This window comes from Mesoplodon bidens (assembly GCF_964165515.1).
Source record: "Mesoplodon bidens genome assembly, chromosome: 1".
In the NCBI taxonomy this organism is placed as follows: Eukaryota; Metazoa; Chordata; class Mammalia; order Artiodactyla; family Ziphiidae; genus Mesoplodon; species Mesoplodon bidens.
The window spans coordinates 15,071,845-15,097,950 of record NC_138176.1 but is presented as its reverse complement, the minus strand read 5'-3'; the positions used below and the strand labels follow the sequence as shown (position 1 = coordinate 15,097,950).

The following is a 26,106-nucleotide window of genomic DNA, read 5'->3' as shown; positions in this document are numbered from 1 at the left end:
TATGTATGCATATGTGTTTTCTCTACATCTATCTACCTATCTCTGTGTGTGTCTGTCTCTGTCTCTCTGTCTCTTTCCCTATATCTATCTATCTATCTATCTATCTATCTAATCTCCTTAATGGGGCAGAACTCTTGCAGTAGTTAAATTGCCTGAGGCCTGCTCTGTACCCTAGTTGTTATACCTTTTCTTCAAATTCTTACTAGAAAGTTCAATACAGAAAAAAGATAAAAGAGGAGTTGTTTTAACTGAAGTAGTTGAAAGCCACTGGTGAACAAAAAAGATCTTTTGTTGCAGCAGAAGGAATTAGGAGGGCGTTCTTGACTTAGCTCTGACATTAACTGCCTGTGCAATGTTGGGGAAATCCATCATCCTCCAGGCCTCAGTGTTAACATCTAAAAAAACAAAAGGACTGTGCAAGATATTTTCTAAAGTCCATTAAACCACTAAAAATGCTTTGATTGTAATATCAATAGAAATAAATCTTAAAATTAAAAAAAATCACAACTCTTTCCCATGCCTTAACTTTTAAGGTTTGTTATAGTTTGAATTGTGATCCCCAATAAGATATGTGAAGTCCTCACCCCCCAGTAACTTAGAATGTGACCTTATTTGAAAATAGGGTTGTAAGAGATGGAATTAGCTAAGGTCATACTGAAGTAGGGTAGGCCCTTTGTCAAATATGACTGGTATCCTTATAAGGAGAGGAGAACAGACACAGAGGCAGAGACACAGCAAGAACGCCAAGGAAAAATAGAGGCAGGGATAGGAGTGATGCATCTGCCAAAGGTTTTGGAATGCCAAAGATTACCAGTAAGGACAATAAGCTAAGAAGAAGCACAGAAAAGATGCTCCCATAGAGGGCCCAGAAGGAACCAACTCTGCTGACACTGACTTCAGACTTCTGGCCTCCAGAACTGTGAATGGATAAATCTCTGTGGTTTTTAAACGATCCAGTTGTAGTACTTTGTTATAGCAGCCCCAGGAATCTAATAAAAATAATAAGAAACTAATACGGTACTTTGTATACTAATATGTAGCTGGTTAAATAAACATTTACAACAATGCATGATCCATTTTCAATTATTTTTCTTTATATCACATTTGATTTTAATTTGTTAAAGATACATTCTGTTACTAATCCAAATTCTAGAAATCTGAAAATGTCTTTAAAAAAGACCTTAATGTGTTAGTAATAAGTTTTTTTTAGGAAATGTATCTGTCTTGAAATATAACACAGCTGCTGAAATAGTCTCATTTTCTCCAGCCTCTTGCTTTTGGAGGCAGTAGATGAAGTGGTTAAGGGTTTGCCTTAAGAGACTATCAGGGTTCAAATCCCGATTCTGCCACTTCTTAGCTAGTATATGTGACCTTGGACAAGTTACTGAGCTCTCTCTGCCTCGGTTCTCTAATTGTAACGTGGAAATAATAAAAACATTGATCTTATTGGACTGTTGGATTGATTAAACTAATGAAGACAACGTCAAGGTCTCAGGCAGTGGTTGGAACATAGTTATTAACAGATGTTAGCTGTTAGTCTCTTTGTTTCTAGTTTTTCTAACCCATTGCCAGATGACTGCATAAAGCAATTCTGACATGCTACTCACCAGCTAGCAAACATTACATGAATCTCTATCATATGCATAAAAATGTTAAACACTCCAAAAATTGGCGTCATCTGACTTTCTGCTTTTTTTCTCCCTTACTTGCTATCTACTGAAGTTTCACTCTCCTTTAAAATCCAGCTCATGTTTTATCCCCTCCTGAAAAGCCTTCCCAGATCACCCACATCAGACTAATTCTTTTTTTTAAAAAAAAACATTTACTCCCTTACAAACATGCAAGGAGGGAGCTTTTTTTGTTTTGTCTTTTTTTTAGCTGTACGCAGGCCTCTCACTGTTGTGGCCTCTCCTGTTGCGGAGCACAGGCTCCGGACGCACAAGTTCAGTGGCCATGGCTCACGGGCCCAGCCGCTCCGCGGCATGTGGGATCTTCCCGGACCGGGGCACGAACCCGCGTCCCCTGCATCGGCAGACGGACTCTCAACCACTGCACCACCAGGGAAGCCCCCGGGAAGCCCCCGGGAAGCCCCCAGACTAATTCTTTCTCCCCCTGCCATATCTCCATAGCACCAGCGTGAAGCTCTTATACACAGCCCACTAGGAACCGTGCATGCTATGTCCCATTTGGTAGATTATGACCTCCAGGAGGGCAGGGCCTGTATCTTTCAATTTTGTATCCTCCATAGTACCTACCAGAGATTTTACGCTTAGTAGATACTCAATAAGTGGTTGTTAACTTGGTTGAACCCACATTTTTTTTTTCTTTTTGGCAGATGCCCTAAGAAAATCATAAAATAAATGAATTACTTTTCTTCTTTTCATTGCAATATATATGCCCTGGGCTAGTGGGTATTTGTAAGCCTGGTTTAGAACTTAGGGAAGTCATCAATCTAAGAAAGGAAAGGAAATGCATTTTAAATCACAAGAGCAATATAGCCTTATATAAGGCCTTCTAGCAAAGCAATTATCGACGGCTCAATAACCCAGGTGCTAGTGTTATTATGAACAAAAATACGAGGTTGAGAGACAGTGAGTGATCTCAACTTTTATATTCCATGGGTACGCAGTTCAATGAAACATGTACAGACGGAAAGTTTCGATCTGAGAATCATGTGGGTATCATAATGCAAATAATTGGCTTTCTTTCTAAAGAACATCTGGTGAAACTCTGAAAGCAGTTGTTTATACTGCTGCCAAAATGCTGAAAAATATAATAATTCTCCAATGAGGTTAGAAATATCTGGGGGAAGAAAAATACTTTTTATGTAGTTTTGTTTTTATTAAATCCTGTTGTTGTTTCTCAAATACGGCACATAGGAGATGCTCAATAATATTTGTTGAATGAATAGCAGACACTCGTTAAACAGTTGTTGAATGAATCATCTCCTTTTTTTTAGGCTTATAAGATACATTTCCAAAAAATAGAATGCCCTAGTTTTACCATGTCTTGTACCCTTTTAATTTGGCATAAATTTAAGTAATGCTACTCTTGTTCTGAACATTATAGAATATAATCAGCATGTATATCTATAAGAAAAAAATACCTTAACACTACAGAAAATGTATGCGTAAAGCTAGATATATGATAGCAACATCTTAATATATTAATACGTTACTTTTACTATTATGAAACACTTTTAAAATTTGAATTGTGACCTTGCATAATCATGTTTGCTTCTATAAATAAAATAAAAAATCCTGCTAATGCCTATAGTTGTGGTACCACTAAGAAGACTCAAACTTGGGATTTAAAAGCACCGAAATATTGTGGGACGTGAAGAAGACTACGGAAGATGAAGTCATTTTTCCCATGCCCCGTTCCCAGAATTCCCAGCAGCATTCTCTTCCATACTCCTGTGTGAGTGAGGCAACTGGGCTCCCTAAAGGCTGCCCAAATTTCACTCTGCCAAGTTTCAGTACAGAAAGAGCATGTTAAATAATAAATGTGAGTTTGAGTGTAACTAATAAAATTGGAATGTTAAAGAGCAGCATGCTTTTGAAAACCAGCCTCCTTGTGAGGATGCTCCCTGTGCAAGTCCACGGGAAATAATTCTGAAAGGAGTAATATTAATTAGTAATACAATTTATCTTCTGGAAGCTGTTTCCTTTGATGGCTGCTGTGGCACAGTTCATAAGCCTCCAAACGAGTGCTCAAAGAAAATGGTTCACACCACAATTTCAGCTTTGTTTCCCATCCTTGAACAGATAAAAGAGTCAAATTTATTTCAACATATCTAAATTTTACATATGCGTCCATATGATGGAGGATTATGAAGTTACAAAAATGTATTAATGAAGAGTTTTCAATGAGATGGTAAAACGCTTGTGATATAATAAGAGTGAAAAAGAGCAGAATCCAAAATCAAATCCATGGCCTCTGATCTCAGATTTCTTGATTTCAAATCCTGTTCTGCCACATACTAGATATGCAACCTTGGCAAGATACTTAACTTCTGTGCCTCAGTTTCCTCAACTATGCTATGAAGGTTATAGTAAAAATCATCTCAAAAGGGCTTACAGTGCTCAGAATAGTACCTGGCAAATAAATAATAACTACTATTACTACTTATTTGCAATATATTCACAATATATTTGTAAAGAAAAAATGCAAGATGAGGAGAATTACCTGAAGGCAATAACCAAAATGTTATTACTATGTGCTTCTGAATGATATATTTGTGGGCAATTCTTTTCTACTTCATTACACTTTTCAGTATGCATTCTTTTATAATAAAGTTTTAAAATTAAGTTTTATGCATACGTGGCTTGATGGAAATTTAGGCGGAAATTTGGAAAAGGTTATCATTTAAAACCGATTATACTACAGCATTAATGAAATATTAATTAAGTTTATTATACAGATGATGTAACAGAATTCACATTTACTATTTTTTTTACTTAATACTAAATACATTTTTAAAGTTTAGCCAATTTCAATTTAACATTCAGATATAAAGTCAAATGTTTATTATAATCTTAATATTTTGACCTGCTAAAAATTACAAATATTTTATTTTTTAATTAAAAAAATCCCATACCGAAGTCCCAAAGGTGCCTTTCATGTTTAAGCTTTAATTAGCAACCACTTTGGTCTCTGACACATCCTGCACAGATATTGAAGTGTTAATATTACTGCAGCTTGATTACAAAAGGCAATGATTAATTTTAAAGCAGACAAAAAAGATATGCCCTGATTACAAAGGAATGATTAAGGCGAATGTCAGACATTGCACATTTATAGCAGTCTTTCCCATCGTCAAAGGATAAGACTTTGCAAAAGTTTATATTTAGGATCACGGGTACTTTGTACTTTATTATAACACTGCGTTCATGCCTGGGCGATAGATTCCCGCCCAACTCCAAGCACGACCTAAAGACCTTTGGGGGCCACATGGCCAGAGCAAAACAAAGCAAAACCCCCGAACGCGCAATGGACCCAAGGAGACGCCGTAGCGTCACTTCCCACCGGACCCAGACCCGTAGACTGAGGCGCTGGCCGCTGCCTTCTGCAAGCTCTGCAGCCCAAAGTATTGTTTCAAGTACATGTTCTGCTGAGATAAAGTGCACTTTGAGGACCTTCTCCCCGAACAGGGGGGCTGGCGGCGGTGGAATGAGAGGAAAAGGCCGACCGCAGAAAGGGCAGGGCTGCTGCCGTTTCGAAACCGCTCCCAAGCGGAGGGCTCAGAGCCTCCTTTTTTTTTCCCCCTGCCACCAAAACGGAAAAAAGCCCGCACAGGGGCCAAGGCCTCGTCTAAGGGGAGGTGCTCTCAGCCAGGGGAAAAAGGCAGTCTGAGACAGGTCACAGGAGAAACGAGGGCGCCGGGGAGAACAAAGCGGGTTTGCCCTTCGTAACGGAAGCCACGGAGGCCCGGAGCGGGGTTCGCCGCGCCCGGAGCCTCGGGGCCTCACCTCACCCCGCGTGGGCCCCGTCCTCGGTGTGGGCAGGGGACAGGCCGCTGGAGGCCGAGCTAGGAGTGGTCCTGGAATAAGCCTTTATTGTGCGTTCCAGGGTCCTTAGACTCCGTTATAAAATATTTAAGCCCAGCCGAGATGAGTCTGGCGTCCCTGTTTCAGCACATCATCGTCTCCGAGCACCTGGCGGAGGAGAATCGCCGCTTGATGCGACAAGGTCGGGCGCTCGCGGGGGGCCTCTGGTCTTGGAGCCGGGGGCTTGGAGGCGGAGGGAATCCAGAGGCAGTGGGCCGAGCGGGGAGGGCAGGCGGCTTTCCACGTGGAGGGAAGGACTGCTGAAAGGTGTCTTATCACAGGCCCCAGAAACAGGGACTCCAGAAAGATGGATGTGTTTAAGCATTTAATTTATCTTACAGTCAGGTCGGAAATAAACGGATGTCGTGAAAAAATTAAGAAAGCAGCAGAGGAGCTGAATGAAGAGAAAATCAAGTTGGAATCTAAGGTATTGACGTGGAGAGCATGCACATTATCACTTGAAAAAGTGTTTTCGCTTGACTTTTTGAGGATACGTTGCTATTGATATTTAACCAGTTGTCCGTCAATTACGAAACACACTGTTGTGTTAGTGAGTGTAGTTCCATGTTGTCGGGTAATATTCAAAGTTCTGAATCTGGTGACGCCTTCCATCCGAACATGAATTTGTCCTACAGAAACCAGTTTAAGTAATGAAGAATTCATTGTCCGTGTTGTGGGATGGTTAACGTTTCAGAAGGGCGCAATGCCATTGGAAAAAGATTTATTCAGTTAAGTAGTTGGTGCGGGAAATAAATTTTGAATAATAAATAATCTAAGAAGTGTTCTGTGTTGATGTAACAGTTGAATGTAACTTTCACACGAGTCTCTGCCATTTGTTTTTCCGTCTTCTACCACATTTTGGACGTGGCCTTCGTCCAAAAGGATCATTTTTCCACTAGTATTTCACTTCTTTCTGCAGCATATGTAAAGTTCTGTTATTTTACATAGAAACAAGGGAATCTGATGGCTTCTTGAAGGAGGATTTTGAAGTGTGGGTAGAATTTTTTGAGAAGCAAAGAGAAGTAGTAGGAGAAAAGTATTTGGGGCACCGGGAGAATATGAGCAAAAGGGAGGCATAGCCAAGGCACATTGGGAAGAGAAATCTCCCAAAGCAGAGGGCTGATACCTAGGAATAGGAGGAAACCATCGCAGGTTTTTGACAATGGAATGGTGTGATAAAAGGGGTTTAGGAAAATCTCTCTGAGCTCTGGGAGGATGGGAGCTAAGAACATCATCCAAGTATGTCACAATGAAGGTCTAGCTATGGGTAGCAGCAGACAGCCATACAAACATATTTATTCAACTCCTAAAGATAAACGATGCGAGCAGTGTACAGTGAGAAATCTGTTTGAGGAAGTCTCTTTGCTAAAATAAGTCAAATAGACTTACCACTGTGAGAAATTTCCAGTTCTCTTTTTGGATAAAATAATCATAGATTCTTTCTCCACCCTGCAAGCTTCTTCTGTTCTTCCTTCCAAGTCTTGTTCAAACATCACCTGTGAGCCCTCCCTTGTACATCTTGGAAAATTTGTTTTATCATAGCATTTGGATACCACCTTACAATTAAACAACAGTGCATGCTTGTGTTTGTGTTTGTACCCCTCACTATTTTGTGAGCAATGTATTTGGAATTTTTTTCTTAACCATCTTTTATTCCCACAGCCTGTCTTCCATGCCTAGCACACAGTATACATTAGTGTTTTGAATGAATTAATGAGTACTAATAGGGAGATAATAGGGAGAGCGCTGTCTTTTAAAATACCAATAAAATTTGGAAATATTCAGTGAGACCTTAGGTCTTGTTTTGCCTGTGAGTAGCAGATAAACTAGCTACTAAAAACAATGCTAAAAGCTGATGGCATAGGCAAAGCATTAAGAATGTCATGATGTAGCTTAAATTTTTCTTTAAAAAGAATTAAGAGGGCTTCTCTGGTGGCGCAGTGGTTGAGAGTCCGCCTGCTGATGCAGGGGACACGGGTTCGTGCCCTGGTCCGGGAAGATCCCACATGCCGTGGAGCGGCTAGGCCCGTGAGCCATGGCCGCTGAGCCTGCGCATCCAGAGCCTGTGCTTCGCAACGGGAGAGGCCACAACAGTGAGAGGCCTGCGTACCACAAAAAAAAAAAAAAAAAAAAAAGGTTTACTCTTTGAATATCTTCTTTGGAAAAAAGTAGCTTTACTCTTCGTAATATTTTCTCAGTTAACAGTCTATCTTCCTGAAAATGGAAATGTAGTCTGTTGATACATACACATACATAAAAAAGCTGATTCAATTAGTTATATTTAAGAGAAGACAGAGCAAATCCCTAGCATTGTTTAAAACATTTGCTGAAATTACTAATTAATATAGGCTCATAAAATGCACATATATGTGCATATATGTGCATTTAATCAGCTCATATATGTGGTTAGTAATACAATTGCTTTCTACTAATAAAATTTACATGTGGAGGTTCACAGTTCATACAGTACTAATTTGTAATTGAAATAATTTGATTTATAATATAGTCAACATGGGGTGTGTGTGTGTGTGTGTATAAAGATTTTTAAAGTGGAGCCACAATTACAGTGTAACACTAATGAGAAGAACTGAAGAAGTAATCATAAATTGATTTCTTGTTTCTTTTATTCTCAGAGTTAATTATATGTCTGCCAATAACAATGAAAATATATTTACTTGAATATTTGACTTGGCATTTATTGACCAATTTATCAAGTAGAAGCAGCATAAGGAGAAACTAGAACATAATTTGAATAAGCCAGTGTTTGAGCTATCTGCACAATGATACATTCAGAAAATATTTTGGGCATTTATTTTGGAAGTTGCTTGTGGTCAAAAAATGTATTCAGGAAGTACAGTATTTTTTTCTGTTCTGTAAAACCCAGGTAGCATGTAATTAGAACTTAAATGATAGCATTTGCCTTTCAGGGCTCAATGAGTCCTTTAAAGTATATGGTTGCGAAAGTCTCAGATTATACAGTATGAGTACTTTGTGAACTGGAGAGCTATAGTATACCTGGTTAGGTTTGGTAATATGAAAACAGAAAGACAAGAACATGCTCTGGATTTGCGTTAATGCTTACCAATATACCTGAAGCTTCTGATCATCAAGGAAAGGTTTTATAGTATCAGTGACAGAGAAAATCAGAATTAAGGACTCACAGAACATTTGTTGTTTCTTTTAAGCATCTAAAAGAGTTTTTTCTTTTAAAAAATAGTAACATATAGTTAAAATTGGGGCATTTAATCTTTATAAACATATTACATAAAACCTAACACAAAGCTGTACTCCCTCAAGAGGAAGTAAATGGAGGAAAGTCTGAGGCTGTTTTTTTTTCTTCTCCAGTTTTAAACTATTGCATAAACATCATAACACTAATGAAATAATATTCCATGAATTTTTAAAGGAAAGTGATATTGAAATAAACAAGTAACTTAAGTTGGCTTCATTTACTTCTTTACTTCAAAATATACTCATTCTTTTTTTTTTTTTTTTTTTTTTTTGCAGTACGCGGGCCTCTCACTGTCGTGGCCTCTCCCGTTGTGGAGCACAGGCTCCAGACGCGCAGGCTCAGCGGCCATGGCTCACGGGGCCCAGCCGCTCCGCGGCATGGGGGATCCTCCCAGACTGGGGCACGAACCCATGTCCCCTGCATCGGCAGGCGGACTCCCAACTACTGCGCCACCAGGGAAGCCCCATTTTTTTTTTAATTAATAAAAGTTAGGAACCCTCCCAGAACAGCAGGCAAAGTCGTATCCATTAGTACTCTGTTACCCAATTCGGGAAAGAACAAAATCACAAATTATTATCATTTTTAATATTGAAATAGAACTTTGTAATTGAGATTTTTTCCTTTTTTTTTAAAAGTTTAATCAAAGAAAAATTTATATCCTACTTGAGTTTAATTTTACTGTTGATTAAAAGTTGCTTAAAAACATAGATAAAAGAAAGGCATTTTTTCCCTCTCTAATTAACATTTGTTTAAATAAAAATACATGTGAATTATTTAATCTTAATTTAAAAAAATAAAGTAGAGGGCCTCCCTGGTGGCGCAGTGGTTGAGAGTCCGCCTGCCGATGCAGGGGATACGGGTTCGTGCCCCGGTCTGGGAGGATCCCATATGCCGCGGAGCGGCTGGGCCCGTGAGCCATGGCCGCTGGGCCTGCGCGTCCGGAGCCTGTGCTCCGCAACGGGAGAGGCCACAACAGTGAGAGGCCCGCATACCACAAAAAGAAAAAAAAATAAAAATAAAAAAAAATAAAATAAAGTAGAAATTCTCCTTGTCACAATTTAATACATACCTATAGTTGTTAGTTGTGACCAAGACACTTTAAAAATTTTTTTTATTTATTTTTTATACAGCAGGTTCTTATTAGTTATCCAATTTATACATGTTAGTGTATATATGTCAATCCCAATCTCCCAATTCATCCCACCACCACCCCCCCACCCCGCTTTCCCCTCTTGGTGTCCATACGTTTGTTATCTACATCTGTGTCTCTGTTTCTGCCTTGCAAACCAGTTCATCTGTACCATTTTTCTAGATTCCACATATATGCATTAATATACGATATTTGTTTTTCTCTTTCTGACTTAGTTCACTCTGTATGGCAGTCTATAGGTCCATCCATGTCTCTACAAATGACCGAATTTTGTTGCTTTTTATGGCTGAGTAATATCCCATTGTATATATGTACCATATCTTCTTTATCTATTCATCTGTCAGTTGGCATTTAGATTGTTTCCATGACCTGGCTATTGTAAATAATGCTGCAGTGAACAATGGGGTGCATGTATCTTTTGGAATTATGGTTTTCTCTGGGTATATGCCTAGTCATGGGATTGCTGGGTCATATGGTAATTCTATTTTTAGTTTTTTAAGGAACTTCCATACTGTTCTCCATAGTGGCTGTATCAATTGACATTCCCACCAACAGTGCAAGAGGGTTTCCTTTTCCCCACACCCTCTCCAGCATTTGTTCTCTGTAGATTTTCTGATGATACCCATTCTAACCAGTGTGAGGTGATACCTCATTGTAGTTTTGATTTGCGTTTCTCTATTAATTAGTGATGTTGAGCAGCTTTTCATGTGCCTCTTGGCCATCTGTATGTCTTCTTTTGGAAAATCATGAGGCTACTCATTGCTAAAGATCCAAATCAGACAGGCAGCAGTTTAGGATGAATAGTATATGGCCTTTGCCTTTGAGAGACTTAAGAGTCAAATCAGAGGTATTATCCCTTCCTTAGAGATGAGGCTCTTTCAGTTCAGGGTGCTCTTGATTGCAAGTCACAGAAATTCAGTTCAAAACGGCTTAAACAATATTGGGAAACGACTTATATATTTGAAAACCCAGCATTTGATTCAGTAGTTATATCAGTTGGAATTGCACCAGATTGCTTAAAATAAAAGTCTAGCCGTGGTGGGTTTACCAAATAAGGATTTATTTTTCCTCATGTAATGGGAAGTTTGGAGGTTGGCAGTCAAGGGCCATTTATTAAAGTGGCCCAAAGAAATCCTAAAACACCCCAGCACATTATATCTTTTTGTTCCACCATCCTTAGCATGTGGCTTTCATCCTTGTAGTCACAGGTGCTGCTCCATCCCTATTCATAATATCTGAATTCTAGCTGGAAAAAAGAGGAAAAGATGAAAATCAAAAGGCTTCTTCTTGTGTGGCTTTATCATTGTTTTGGTGGAAGGGAAGTCCTCTCCAGTGACTGGGGCCTGCATCTCAAGGGTTACAATTTTGTCAAGTGGTCAACCCTGAAATGGAATCTGGGAATGTGAATATTTATAACTGGATGCATTATTGCTGTGAATAAAACTGGAATTTTATCAGTAACGAAGAATGGTAGAAGGGCTGGTTGTCCTTGTGTTCTCCCGATAGTTATAACAACTCTTAGAGTCATATGCTTTCTTTTCAAAACCAGGGAGAGAAAGAAGGAAGCTTCCAGAAGATTTCTCTGAAAAGCAGGGAAATTGTTCTTGTCAGATACCTTCTTTCATGTCATTTTCACAAACTGTGACATTTGACTATCCCTGAACCAATAACTGTGGTCAAGGGGTAGTAACTTCTCCCAAATTCATTGGGCTGTCTGGAGATGGTGCAGGTTTCCAAAAACTAATTAACTAAGAAATTAACTACCAAGGAAGGGAGGAATGCACATTAGGGAGACAACCAGGTGCAACAGTATCTACTACAAAGATGCTAGTGGTTAAAACCAGAATGGCCATGTAGAGACTCCCTGTAGTTGGTTGAAATGTTTCATGTTAATTATTGATTATGTTTATCATTTAATCTTACTATGATTTATCATATATGATGGAATATAATGCAAGCTTTTCCCCTCTAGGTTATCCCTCAGTCAAAAAGGAGTAAAGCTTTCATGTTATAAAATGCACTTTAAATTCCCTTATTTTGAACAAGAGCTCAATTAATGATGGTTTGGGATGCTTGGAGAAATCACCTGGTTGAACTGATAAAAATATCTAGGCAGAGACATTTAACTGATTCAGTTATTATTCCTGGGAGTATGACCTCAGAATTCTAAGTGCTAGGTGTCATTGTAAAAAAGCCACTTAATGATGTAAAAAAAAACATTAATTACTGAAACATAATATTGTGATTAAAAAAACCTATAAAAGTTACATCAGGGCTTCCCTGGTGGCACAGTGGTTGAGAGTCCGCCTGCCGATGCAGGGGACACGGGTTCGTGCCCTGGTCCGGGAGTATCCCACATGCCACGGAGCGGCTGGGCCCGTGAGCCATGGCCGCTGAGCCTGCGCATCCGGAGCCTGTGCTCCACAACGGGAGGGGCCACAGCAGTGAGAGGCCCGCGTACTGCAAAAAAACAAAAACAAAAACAAAAAAAGTTACATCAGCATGATACTATTTAAACACACACAGAACAATAATACATCTTGTAAGGGAAAATACGTAGTGAAAGTTTAATGACACACATGAGAATGATAATAGTACATCAACTTAGTGATTATCTCTCATGGGAGTGGAAGATAAACGTAATCAGGGAAGGGTATACAGGGAATTCCAGCTGTATCTATAATGTTTTATTTCTTAAGCTGGGGGACATAGCTGTTAGGTTACTAAAAAAAATAAAGATATATTTTAAAAGTTACAGAGCAGTGGCTTTTAGTCCATTTAAAAGGTTGTACAACCACCACTATCTGATTCCAGAACATTTTCATCACCCCCAAAAGAAACCCTGTACCCATATTAGTCACCCCCCCATCCCCCTCAAACCCCGCTAGCCCTTGGTCACCACTAGTCTACTTTCTGTCTCTGGACATTTCGTATAAGTGGAATCATACAATAATGGCCTTTTGTGACTGTCTTTCACTTAGCATGTTTTCAAGGTTCATCCATGTTGCAGCTTGTGTCAGTACTTGATTCCTTTTTATGGCTGAGTAATATTCTATTGTATGGATGCACCACTTTTGTTTATCCATTCATCAGTTGATGATCACTGGGTTGTTTCCACTTTTTAGCTATTATGAGTAATGGTGCTGTGAACATTTGTGTACAAGTTTTTGTAGAACATATGTTTCAATTCTCTTGGGTATTCCACCTAGGAGTAGAATTTCTTGGTCATATGGTTAATTCCAGGTTTAACTTTTTGAGGAAATACCAGACTCTTTCTATAACAGCAGCAGCAGCAGCATTTTACATTCCCACCAGCAATATACAAGGGTTCCAGTTTCTCTATATCCTCACCAACACTTATTTTCTTGGGGATTTTGGTTGTTTGGTTTGTTCGTTTGATAGCCATCTTAGTGGATGGGAGGTGGTATGTTGTTGTGGTTTATATTTCCAGTTCCCCAACGAGATTAATGTTGAACATCTTTTTAGATGCTTATTGGCCATTTGGCACATCTATTCTTTGTTTTTTGTGTTTTTTTTGCGGTACGCGGGCCTCTCTCTGTTGTGGCCTCTCCCGTTGCGGAGCACAGGCTCCGGACGCACAGGCTCAGTGGCCATGGCTCACGGGCCTAACCGCTCCGCGGCATGTGGGATCTTCCCGGACTGGCGCACGAACCCGTGTCCCCTGCATCGGCAGGCGGACTCTCAACCACTGCGCCACCAGGGAAGCCCTGTATGTGTTTTTAATATTGTGTGTTGAAATGGAAAGTTCACATAAAGTACTTCTATATTCCAAAGTACAGTGATGGTCTCAAGGGAGAGTATTTGTATGATTGTCTGAGTTGCAGTATGAACTAGCTATTCTTTTTCTGGAATACCATTTTTACTTGAATAATTGACAGATAAGTGTAGTTATTTAAACTTGAGTATTTGGCAACATTTTCTCAAAAATGAATGAAATGACCCTGACATTTCAAGGCAAAAAACTGATACTATTATTTTGCCAATGATAATATTCAACCTTTCAGGGGCTTCCCTGGTGGCGCAGTGGTTGAGAGTCTGCCTGCCAATGCAGGGGACACGGGTTTGAGCCCTGGTCCGGGAAGATCCCACATGCCGCAGAGCAACTGGGCCCGTGAGCCACGGCTACTGAGCCTGCGCGTCTGGAGCCTGTGCTCCGCAACAAGACAGGCCACAACAGTGAGAGGCCCGCGCACCGCGATGAGGAGTGGCCCCCGCTTGCCACAACTAGAGAAAGCCCTCTCACAGAAACGAAGACCCAACACAGCCATAAATAAATAAATAAATAAAGCAAAACTGTCACAAAAAAAAAAAGTCTTTATAAAAAAAAAAAAAAAAATTCAACCTTTCAAACAAAAATTAGAATTTTGGAAGACTCAGATTTGTCATTGTAAGCTTGACAGTTTCCCAGTACTGAAAGACTTTTCTAATGAGTTTGTTGGTGATATTAATAAGTGTTATTTTTTAGTATTGTATTAAGAAGTGTATCAACATTTGGAGGAACTGAATAGTTCAGTGAAGGAATATTTTCCAAATAGCCAGCACATAATTTTACAGAATTGTGCATGGATAAAAGATCCACTCAAAGCACAAAATAGACCAATTGTTTTTATTGTAACAGAGGATGAAAAATTTATTGAAGTGTTTTCAGATTCCACATTGCAACCAACCTTTCAGGAACTAACACTTATAAAGTTCCTTAAGAATATGCGTAATTCTTTGGAAATAACCCTCCCATTTCCAACTATACATCTATGTGAGGCCAGGTTTTCTTTGTATACTTCAACCAAGAAACATATTGCAAAAGGTTGAATAAAGAAACAGATATGAGAACCCAACTGTCTTTTGTTAGAGGAGATCTGCAAAAGATGTAAATGCAACTCTTCTTACTATGTTTTTTTTGTCTTTGAAAATATTATTTTTTCATAAAAATATATTTTAACATACAATGGATTTATTGTTATTACCAAATGAATTAAGTGTTTTCAAAATTTCTCAGTTTTAATCTTTGATACTGAAAATATTTATAGATATAACTCAAAAGTCATCAAATAAAAGTCCTCAATAATTTTTTAAGACCATAAAGTCATAAAGACCAAAAGTCATAAGATCAGAAAGTTTGAGAACGGCTGCTGTAGAGGACCCTCCCTTAGCTCCATATATAAAATAATATGACCTCATGCCATCAGTATCTCTATCCTTTATTCTGCTTTATTTTTCTCTGTGGCACTTAATTTCTCTTGATGTATTTGTATTGATCTGTTTACTGTTTGTCTCTGCCCAGTGGAATGTATGCTTCACAAGGAATACATATGCATCTATTTTATTCACTACCGTTATTCCCAGTATCTAGAACAGTGCCTGAATCACAGTAGGTGTTAAATAAATATTATTGAGTGAATAAATTAATTTAATTTTTTTCCTCTTAGAATTCTCTGTTTTCTGTTTTCCTTTTCTGTGAATTCTGCTTGTTTCATCTGATGGCCTTCTCACATGGTGGTACATTTGCATATGAGCTTTAAAATTTTTTATTGTGAACTTATCTTTAGCAGGGCTTTTCTTTCTTGGGAGTCCTGCATATTCTCTTGATAAAAAAGATGTTCCTAAGGAGCAGTTTCACTGCAGCTGCCAGAACCTTGCAGATTTAATTTGTTCAGGACCAGTTTTCATGTTAACTTTTGAGCTCAGGATTTCTGCACTGCATGGCTAGGAGACATTTGAATCTCACATCCGTGAACAATTCAAGTGTGGGTTTGGGGTTTCTTGGGTATGATTCTTCTTCCACTCATGGATCAATGGAGGCAGCTCACTTTTATGCTGCATCTCCAAGCCAGTGGATGGAGTTTTGTTACTCTGCTTGCATAGCCAGCATAGGCACTTTTTTTTTCTTGCAAAAAACAAAAGCAACAGTTTAGTTTAAAAGAGTGATAGCCGTTGAAGTCTTTATACCCCTTCCCCTGCCCCATTTCCAGGCTGGACTGAAGTCTTTATACCCCTTCCCCTGCCCCATTTCCAGGCTGAGACGTAGTCTCTGCCAGCAGTTTCCTTCCAGGCATTTTTTTTTTAAATTGAGGTATGGTTAATTTACAACGTTGTGTTAGTTTCAAGTGTGTGTGTGTGTGTGTGTGTGTGTGTAAATATATATATATATATATTCTTTTTCAGATTCTTTTCCATTATTGGTTATTGTAAGATATTGAGTATAGTTCCCTGTGCTATACAGTAGGTCCTTGTTGTTTACCTGTTTTATATATAGTAGTGTGTATATGTTAATACCAAAGTCCTAATTTATCTCTCCCCTCTTCCCCACTATCTCCTTTGGTAATCATAACTATCAATCTCATTCTTTTTTTTTTTTTTTTTTTTTGCGGTACGTGGGCCTCTCACTGTTGTGGCCTCTCCCGTTGTGGAGCACAGGCTCCGGATGCGCAGGCTCAGAAGCCATGGCTCACGAGCCCAGCCACTCCGCAACAGGTGGGATCTTCTCAGATCGGGGCACGAACCTGTGTCCCTTGCATCGGCAGGCAGACTGTCAACCACTGTGCCACCAGGGAAGCCCAGGAATTTCCTGATTCTTTTGTTTTGTTTTGTTTTGTTTTCCTAGATAAATTTGAGATCACTTTTTCAAGTTCCAACAAAATAAAAGTATTGGGGTTTTAATTAAGATTATACTAAGTTCATTTGGGGAGAACTGATATATTTACAACTCTGAATCTTCACATTCAAGAATATAGCATAAGGGCTTCCCTGGTGGCGCAGTGGTTGAGAATCTGCCTGCCAATGCAGGGGACACAGGTTCGATCCCTGGTCTGGGAAGATCCCACATGCCGCGGAGCAACTAAGCCCGTGCGCCACAACTACTGAGCCTGTGTGCTAGAGCCCGCGAACCACAACTACTGAAGCCTGCACACCTAGAGCCCGTGCTCCACAACGAGAGAAGCCACCGCAATGAGAAGCCCGCGCACTGCAACGAAGAGTAGCCTCCACTCGCCGCAACTAGAGAAAGCCCACACGCAGCAACAAAGACCCAACGTAGCCAATAAATAAATAAATAAATTTATTTATTTTTTAAAAAAAGAATATAGCATATCTTTCTATTTATTTATACTTTCTTTTATGTTCCTCAGTGTAGGCTTTTTCATATAGGTCCCACATACTTCATGTTAGGTTCATTTGTGTTTTGTTTAGTTTTTGGTGTTGTAAATGGGATCTTTTCCATGCTTTTTTCTATTTATTGTTGGTAAATAGAAAAACTACTAGTTTTTGGTATTTATTTTGTTACTAGCATTTTTACTGAACTCTTCTCTATTTCTAGGTTTCTCAGTAGATTTTCTTGGTTTTATTAGGTACACAGTAATCACATTTGCCCAAACAAACAAAAGTGAGAGAACTGTGTGCCAGCTTTTTAAATAATTGTTATCTCTTGTTCCTTTTCTTGACATATTGTATTAACAAGAACTTCCAGAACAGACGTAAATAGCAGTGGTCTTATCAGGCATCCTGATAATCCTTAATGAAAAGATGAGAGATGAGCCAACACTTGACTGAGATGAAGGAATGAACCATGAGGAATCTGGGGAAAGAGATTTCCAGGCATAGAATATCCGGTGCAAAGGCCTTGAGGAGAGAGTGTGGCTGGATGTTTGGGGAATAACAAGGAGGCCAGTGTGGCTAGAGAGGAGTGATTGAGGAGGAAACTGGTAGAAGATTAGATTAGAAAGGGAATAAGAGTGTAATCATGTAAAGCCTTATAAGCCATTATAAGGACTAATATTTACTAATATTGAACCTTCCTTGCTTACTATATTAGTTAGGATTACTGTGTCATAGTGAGTTATTCTTTAAGCATTGCATCTGTGGTTAAGAAATGTATTTATAAAAAACAGATCTATTTTTTAAAAAGTTAATATCTGCAATTGATACAGTATTCATTGATGTACTCTAGTGCTGAAACGTCTTTTATTATAGTCATAACAAATGCATTCTTTCCCCAGTTGCTGTGATTACGAATGTGAAATCTTCTACCTAACTTTCATGATGTTTTCTTATGTAGTGTTGCCTGTTTTATTCTTGGGCAGAGCATTTAGTCAGCAAAATACCAGTTCCTAAAGCCTGAAATTATTTTAAGCAATAGCAACCACAACAAAGTGTAGATTGTACTTTGTACTTTGCTTACTTGGACCCAAACATTAATTTCAAATCCTCAGTCATTCTCAACTTTCAAGTTATTCTGGTAGAAAAATACCTAAGGGTGCCCAAGGAGCAAGAGTGGTGAAGAGTCACAAATCATGGCTATGCTGAAAACTGACCTAGTTGACCAGATAAGTCAGCTGACTGGGTCAGCTACAAGCTCTTTTGAAAAATCAAATATCCCAGGAAAAATAAGACAGGGAAAGGGAAAAAGAAGTGTTTATTTCCGAGAGAAGTAAAATTAACCAGAGTGTTGGCACTGTTATAATTAAAATTTTCCAAAACAGCAATATTTTCTGACAAAGCTTGGCTATTTGATTCTAGCATATAACTTTAAGGCTGCACGCAAATATTTTCATTTCATTTGTAGTCAGAGAAAGGAAAGAGATTAGAAAGAAAAATTTGAACCTTCCACCCTTTTCTTTTTATCGTTTGTAGCCCCTTGAGATCCCTGGGTAATTTAGCAGATACAGCCAGTAGTTTCTTAAGTTTTTATTTATCATGGATGTCCAGGCTACCGTAGATATAAGATAGTGCCTCAATTCAAACCTGACTCAGATAAGTTCAAAAATATCTTTTTAAATCACAATTTTACATCTCTTCTAGTATCTTCCCAATTCTGATTCCTACCCATCACTTTTGCGACAAAGAAAGGTGAGAGAGGTTTCTGATGATAATTTATTCTGTGAAGTGACCTCATCTTATGATCCTATCAACATCTTCAGGGTTATATTTGGAATATTTATACATCAGTAGGTCTGGTTTTCAAAAGCAAGAATGTGAAAAATAATTAAAGAAATGAGTTGTGATAACAGGAAGAACAAAAGGAACAATGAGAAACACATTCTGCAAATAGGTGGTCTTGAAAAGCTTTTTTTAATAGTGAGAGTTAATAACTTAGAGTGGAACTGGATAAATCCTAAGGCGTTTGTCCCATTAGTTCCATTAAAATAGAAGGTCTAATAATATTAGACCCGATGTAGTTTCTGCAACCATAACTTAACTGCCTTCCTCAACTTGTGAGTCAGCGTAGGCAATCTATTCTTTCTTGACCTTCCTAACGTGAGCTTTTCCAAAGTCCTGCTTCTTTCTCTATTACTCTCTTTTCCCTACTTGCCAATTCCATTATGCATTAAATGTTTTCATCACAGATCCTAAGTAAATTTAAAAATTAATGTTACTATAATCTTTCTGTAGTTATTGATTCTCTGGGGCTTTTTAGGTCTTGATTAAAAGAGGAAAATGTGTGCGTAAAAGATAAAGACAGAGTGTAAACAGAAAGTAAGAATGAAGAGTACACCAATAATAAGAATGAAAACAAAAAAGCAGAAAAGACCTCAAAATGGATAATTTACATAGAATTTTAGGGAGGAGGAAAATTATAGCTCTACCCTTCTTATAGACCTTTTGAACAGCAGTCTGATTTCCATTTGGGGTATATAGGTTTCATCTTTCCAGGTTATGGTAAAACATTCCAATTAAATGTGAATATGTCTAATATCTCTCCTTAATAATTGTTATTTTCCCTTTTAAGAAAGAAGACATGAGCTCAGTGATTTTAGGTCTTAGTGATAGCTGGAAACAGAGCACCTTAATTTCTGAGTCCTTAACATAAGGCTTTTGTGAATTCGAGTGATAAATTTCCTTGTCTTATCTTAAAATTCCTTAGCTTGATAAATAATATTTTCTCCATTTTTGGTTTTCAGTGCAGCTTTGACTACAGATCAGTGGTAGAAACAGAATCAGAATTTAGGAATTTTGATTCTGAAAGGCATATTACATGAAATACCTAATTGGATTAAACCAAAATTTATCCAGACTGATATTTGGTTTCAAAGCATTTTTGTAAACATTCATGGTTATTGTTCATAATTGCAACTCTGAGAGTGAGGAATATACTGCAAGCAACCTTTTCTCAATAAATTCTGATGGACCTAGTATTTGGTAATTTTTCTGTCTCTTAAACTTATATACTTTCAGTTTATGCTGTTGTCAGAGACTGAAGCCCCTTTTTAGTACCAAAAGTATCTTTTTACTACTTTGAAATAGTTCTAATATTTACATATTAGTATCATGATTTAGAAGCAATAAAGTCAGAAGACCTGAATTTTAGTCCTGGGTTTGCCCCTAATTAATTATATAACCTTTGTTAAGGTATTACTTCTCTGGAACTCATTTTATTCTAATTTATATAATAGGTACTAAATAGCTCAGAAGTATTTTCTTATTCAAAATAAATGTGATAAAATTCATGATCATACTCTTGTTCACCATTGTTACCAGTTTCTATATAATTTTATAGATCAGACCATATGTTTTCTAATTTGTCTTCTCAGACAGTAAAATACTAACTGCCCATTCTCCCTTCCCTCAATTTTGAAAGTATTTTCTGAATTCCTTTGGTCATGTAAATTGCACCTTTCTAATCTTTCTCTATTGATGTCTTTCTTAAGATAAAGTTGATGAAATCAGCACCAAGTGCTGAAGGTATGGGCAGATGGGCTATGATATTATATAAATTTAAGATCATATTTTCTGTTTTATTTCAGCTGCTTTTTTTTTAATGCCAGTATTTCTAGGGCTTTTTAGCCATATCATTTCAAAATGTCTTTTAGGCCAACCCTTTGCCTCTGGACTAAACTATTCCTAAGCTCTTTATTATTCAATATCTTCTGGGACAGAGATTTCACAACCTGTCTCTCACCTCGAGGAAGTTCTTAACAGCTAACATAAATCTTGCTTTCTGCAATTTAAGTTGAATTTATTTCCTTTTCCTTTTCTCTGTGGAGATGGGAACAGCCCCAGATTTGAAGTGATGATTCTTATGAGGGCCAGTACTGAATGTAGTGGAAAGATTATTTCCAGTCTGGCATCATTTTTAGCTTTTATATATTAAAGCTTCCTGACTTTGATTTCAATGTTCGTGGTCTCAAGAGATGCTATTCTTTACAGCCCAAATGAAATAACAGTTACATATCTAATATTAATGTTTATTTTATCTTTTGCTAGTTAGAACCAAATGAGGTACTAAAATAAAAAATGAGTTCTCAAAACCCATTTGAAGACTTTAGCAGATTTGTGTTTTATTTGGTATAACTATAGTCATGGGACTAAGTTTTTGCCTGTGGTTTTTAGACTTTATCTCATAATTTGATTAGTCATGATTTATTCATCCATATCTTTCATGTAAGTGATGAGAATAGAAATTTGTTCTTTAAAACAAGCTGTCTTAAAGCAGATTTCAATGTGTGTCATCAAAAAGCTTTAGTACCTAAGGTACAAAATGTGCTAGGTATTAGAAAGGAAAAAGTAAACACATCCTCTGCCCTTGAGGTGCCTATAGTCTTATTAGGGGAAGAGATTATAAAAATTATAATTATAAAGCATTTATAAAACAATTTAAGACAGAGCATATAAAGTAAGATGTTTAATGTGAATTTTATTTTGCATTTTAAAGATTAATATAAAAATTTTATACTATACAGATCTGTTAACTAAGGTACCCTAAAATGTCTAATTGTTTCATTCTGATTTCTGGTTTTTTTACTTTAAAGATTCAGCAGTTTTCTGAAAAAGCCTTCCTCTTACAGCTTTTGAAAACTCATGAAAATGCCTTAGAAAGACAGTGCAGTGAAATTACAAGCCAAAGGAGTATGCTTCTCCAAACGTTTGTAAGTCTCCAGCCACTTAGAAAAATTTATTTCATTAACTGTATCAAAAAGTATTAAAATAGGTGTACTTTTAGAAAAAATTATCCGTATGCATATTGGCAGATAGTCCTGTTCAGATATGGAAAATTATTAAGTGCTATTTTAAACCAGTTGGTAGAGTAATATAGTTTGAAAGAATTTTATTGGCAGCATGCAGTATAGAACTTATTTGCAATTGTAATAAGCATAAAAGAAATAGTGAAATTGATTTGAATTGCTCAGGCTTCAATACCTTGGTTTTAATGCTTTTGAAAGGCAGAGAGTTTCACACTTTAGGCATATTAATGGATGTGGGTGAAAAGATAGATTTTGTTTATCTTTTTATCATAAGTCAGAGGCAACAGACTCAGTAGTTTTAAATGAGATAAGGACAGTTTAGGAATATGATTTGTAACTAACTGACATTTTGAAAAAACTGCATTTTAAAATATTAAAAATATATATCTAAAGTCAGAATCAACCACCAAATGGTTATGAATGACATGGCCAGTTTCCAAATGTAGCTCATAATTAGTTACATTTCTTAGAAAAAAAATAGGAAAATGCAGTAATGTTTAGGTTCTACCATTGTCAAAAAGTTTAGGTACTAGCATTGTTTAAAGTTTTTGAAAATTCTTATTTCTACTCCATGTTGACATTGCATGAAATGTAGCTATTATTTAGAACTGAATTTGAAATGAATATATAATTTTACCTTTATTGTCTAAATTTTAAAAGGTTTTCTTGGATTTCCTGTTTTGTTTTTCTTTTTTATCCTGTAAGACAGTAATTCCTTTGCGTGTAGACTTTCATTTTCAACTTTGGTTATTTAATTATTTTACCACCCATTTTGCAATGAAAAAATGGCATATATGGCTGTAAGTTTAATACACAAACAAATGCATACATAATGATGGGTGGTAGAATTTCTACCTCAATAATTGTCCTAAAACATTAAGGGTAAATCTTTCACATGAATGTAGTTGGTTGTTACTATGTAATAACTTCAGTTTTTTAACTAATATTGCTGTAGTAGTACAGCATTTTAATCCCAGGAAGTATAATTTTCTATTTTGTTGTTAATATTTCCAAATGATTGCATTTTAAATCACTAAGGAAAAATATTGTTGCAACTAACACCTATATTTTTTCCTTTGTTTCCATTTTTCAGGAAGCTACAAAGAGAAAAGTGACAGAGGAGGAAGAAAAATTTATTAAGGAAATTGCAGACTTCAATAATGAGTATGAAATAACAAAGAAACGAGAGCTTTTGATGAAAGAAAATGTCAAGATTCAAATATCTGACTTAGAAAACGAGGCAAACATTCTGAAAATGGGTATGAATACATAGTACCACCTCATTTATCTGGTATTATTGAAAGTAACTTATTTTGAATTAATGGTTTTTCCAGAAATTTAACTTTTTCATAAGTAACTTGGGTTATTGCATAGCTATTCTTTTGCTTTTATCTTGATGGTATGTATCTTTTATTGTGAGCAGTCTCAAATTCTTTAGAAGTAGATGTGACATGAGCATTGGTCATTTATTTAGTAATCAAATCTGTTTACTATCTGTTGTGTGTTAGCTACTCTTTTAGGTCCTGGAGATGTAAAACTAAAAAGTGAAGGGATCAAATCCATAAGCAAATGTTTATAGGAAAATGTGATAGAAGCTATAATAAGGGTAATACTGTTGTTGTGATCCTCATTTTACCATCAATCCAGTTTAAACTAGGAAACACGGTTACACAGCGAGGTGGGGAGAATTTCATTTCAGAAACAGTAGTATGCAAGTTATTGCAGTTTGTGATAAGATCCTGAACTAAAGAAGTTACCAAAGGGAGGAGACGATGAATTAAAGATATGTTTAGGAAGAATGATAGGACTGTATCACTGATTAATGTAAACAGATATATAGAAAGTCAAGCATGAATCACAGTTTTCAAACTTAAGAGATTGGGTAGAATATGGTACCAGGAGGAAGAGAAGAGGTGGAGGTGAACTATAGCCTTTTCTGGACAAAAAGATTAAGTTTTATTTCAGGTAGTTTTAGTTGGAGATGTCTATGGGATAAACAGGTGGAAATGCCCAGGTAGCAGGTAGAAATTTGGTCGTGAAGCTGATAAGAGAGATCAGAGCTAGAGTATTGGGTTTGGGAATACAAAGGAGTTGGTGACATAATTCAAAGGGAACATGTAGAGGGAACATAGAGGAGGACCGAAGACCAAAGACAGAAACTGGGAAAGCATAGCATTTAAGGAAAGGAAGAGAAGAAGAATGAGACAGAGATGTCAAAGAGGGCAAAGGGAGAACCAGCAGAGAGTAATATGTGATTTGGGGCAAGATGCTTAAGTTTTCTTTGCCTCAGTTTCCTCATCTGTAAAGACGGAGGATAATAATAATGACCTTAACAAGGTTGTTGTGAGGATTCAATGAAATAATATCTAAGTACATAGAATGCTACCGGGAACATAATTAAACCCTTAAAAATATAGGGATTATACTTTTTAATTAGTTTAATTTTATAGATGAAGGAAATGAGGTTCTCAGAGGTAGAGAGTGTAGGACTGAAGTTCTTAACTATAGGCACACATCTGGGAAGTTTAAAAAATATATATTAAATGCTTGAGTCTCATCTCAGATTTATTGAATCAGGATATGGAACATAGTTTTTTAAGTCCCTTAGATAATATTCCTGTTTACTGCTATTTAATGATCACAGGTGTAGAACACAAGTTTAAATAGGTATTAACCTTAGGAGATACTCTAAAACTACCTTTCTTTTAAAAAGTCATGGATATGACCACTTCTATTCATGATAGTATTGGAAATTCTGACCAGGTCAGTTAGGCAGGAAAAAGAAACAAAAGACACGCAAATTGGAAAGGAAGAAGTAAAATTATCTCTGTTCCCAGATGGCATAATCTTATAGGTAGAACACCTAACAATTCCATAAAAAAAAAAAAAAAAAACTAGCAAAACAAAAAGCTTAAGCTAATAAATACAGCAACGTTGAAACTTAGTTGCATTTCTATATACTAGCAAAGAACAGTCTTTCAAGATTCCACTTATAATAGCATCAAAAGGAATAAAGTACTTAGGAAAAAAAATAACCAAGGAGATTAAAGACCTGTACACTGAGAACTATAATACATTAATCAAAGAAATTAGAGAAGACCTAAATAAATGGAAAGATATTCCATGTTCATGGATTGGAAAACTTAATATTGCTACTATGGTATTATTATCCAAAATAATCTATAGATTCAATGCAATCTCTATCAAAATCCCAACAGCATTTTTTTCATGAACAGAAAAACCCATCCTAAAATTTGTATGGAATCCCAAAGGATACCAAATGGCCAAAACAAGAACAAAGTTGGAGGACTCAAAATCCTTGATTTCAAAATTTAGTAAAATGCTGTGGTAATCAAAATGGTGTGATACTGGGATAAAGACAGACATATAGAACAATGGAATAGAATAGAGAGCTCAAATATAAACCCTTGTGTCAAATGATTTTTGATAAGGGTGCCAAGACCATTCAGTGGGAAAGGACCGTCTTTTCAACAAATGCTGCTGGGAAAACTGGATACCACATGCAAAAGAATGAAGTTGGGCCCTTACCTTACACTGTGTATGAAAATTAACTAAAAATGGATCAAAGTCGTAAACTTAAAAAATAAAATAATGAAGCTCTTAGAAGAAAACATGGGAAACACCTCATGGCATTGCATTTGATGATGATTTCTTGGATGCTGAAAACACAGACAATAAAAGAAAAAATAGATAAACTGTACTTGGTCAAAATTAAAATCTTCTGTACATCAAAGGACACTATCAAGAGAGTAAAAACACAGCCCACAGAATGGGAGAAAATATTTTCAAGTCATATCTTTGATAAGGGATTAATACCCAGAATATTAAAAAAAAACCATAACTCAACACCAAAAAAACCAAACCAAACCAAAAAAGCCCAGTTAAAAAATGGGCAAAGGATTTGAGTAGACCATTTTTCCAAAGAAATGGCCAGTAAGCTCATGAAAAGATGTTCAACCTAAATAGTCATTAGGGAAATGGAAATCAAAACCACAATGAGATATTGCTTAACACCCATTTAGGATGGCTGTTATTTAAAAAAAAAGTCAAAATCTCCACAACATGATATTCACACTGTTCAGGATGCAATCCAAAATTCCTTGACCTGTGAAGAATCAGTGAAACATGACCCCTAATGTCAAAAGAAAATAATGAGATGCCAAAACCACAGTGATCTAG

The 26,106-nt window shown here is 36.9% G+C and overlaps 1 protein-coding gene across 1 annotated transcript in view; it reads left to right on the top strand.

Annotated features, from left to right (window-relative positions):
• Positions 1 to 5,499: 5,499 nt before the first annotated feature.
• The window catches only part of CCDC172 (coiled-coil domain containing 172), a gene marked incomplete at its 3' end in the record, with an annotated part of 48,058 nt that continues 27,451 nt past the window's right edge, over positions 5,500 to 26,106 (top strand). Inside the window, exons 1-4 of the mRNA XM_081235357.1 lie at positions 5,500 to 5,691; positions 5,891 to 5,976; positions 21,694 to 21,810; positions 23,000 to 23,165. Of these exons, the coding sequence (XP_081091483.1) occupies positions 5,613 to 5,691; positions 5,891 to 5,976; positions 21,694 to 21,810; positions 23,000 to 23,165 (448 nt within the window). The 5' untranslated portion in view covers positions 5,500 to 5,612. The remainder of the gene's footprint in view (positions 5,692 to 5,890; positions 5,977 to 21,693; positions 21,811 to 22,999; positions 23,166 to 26,106) is intronic.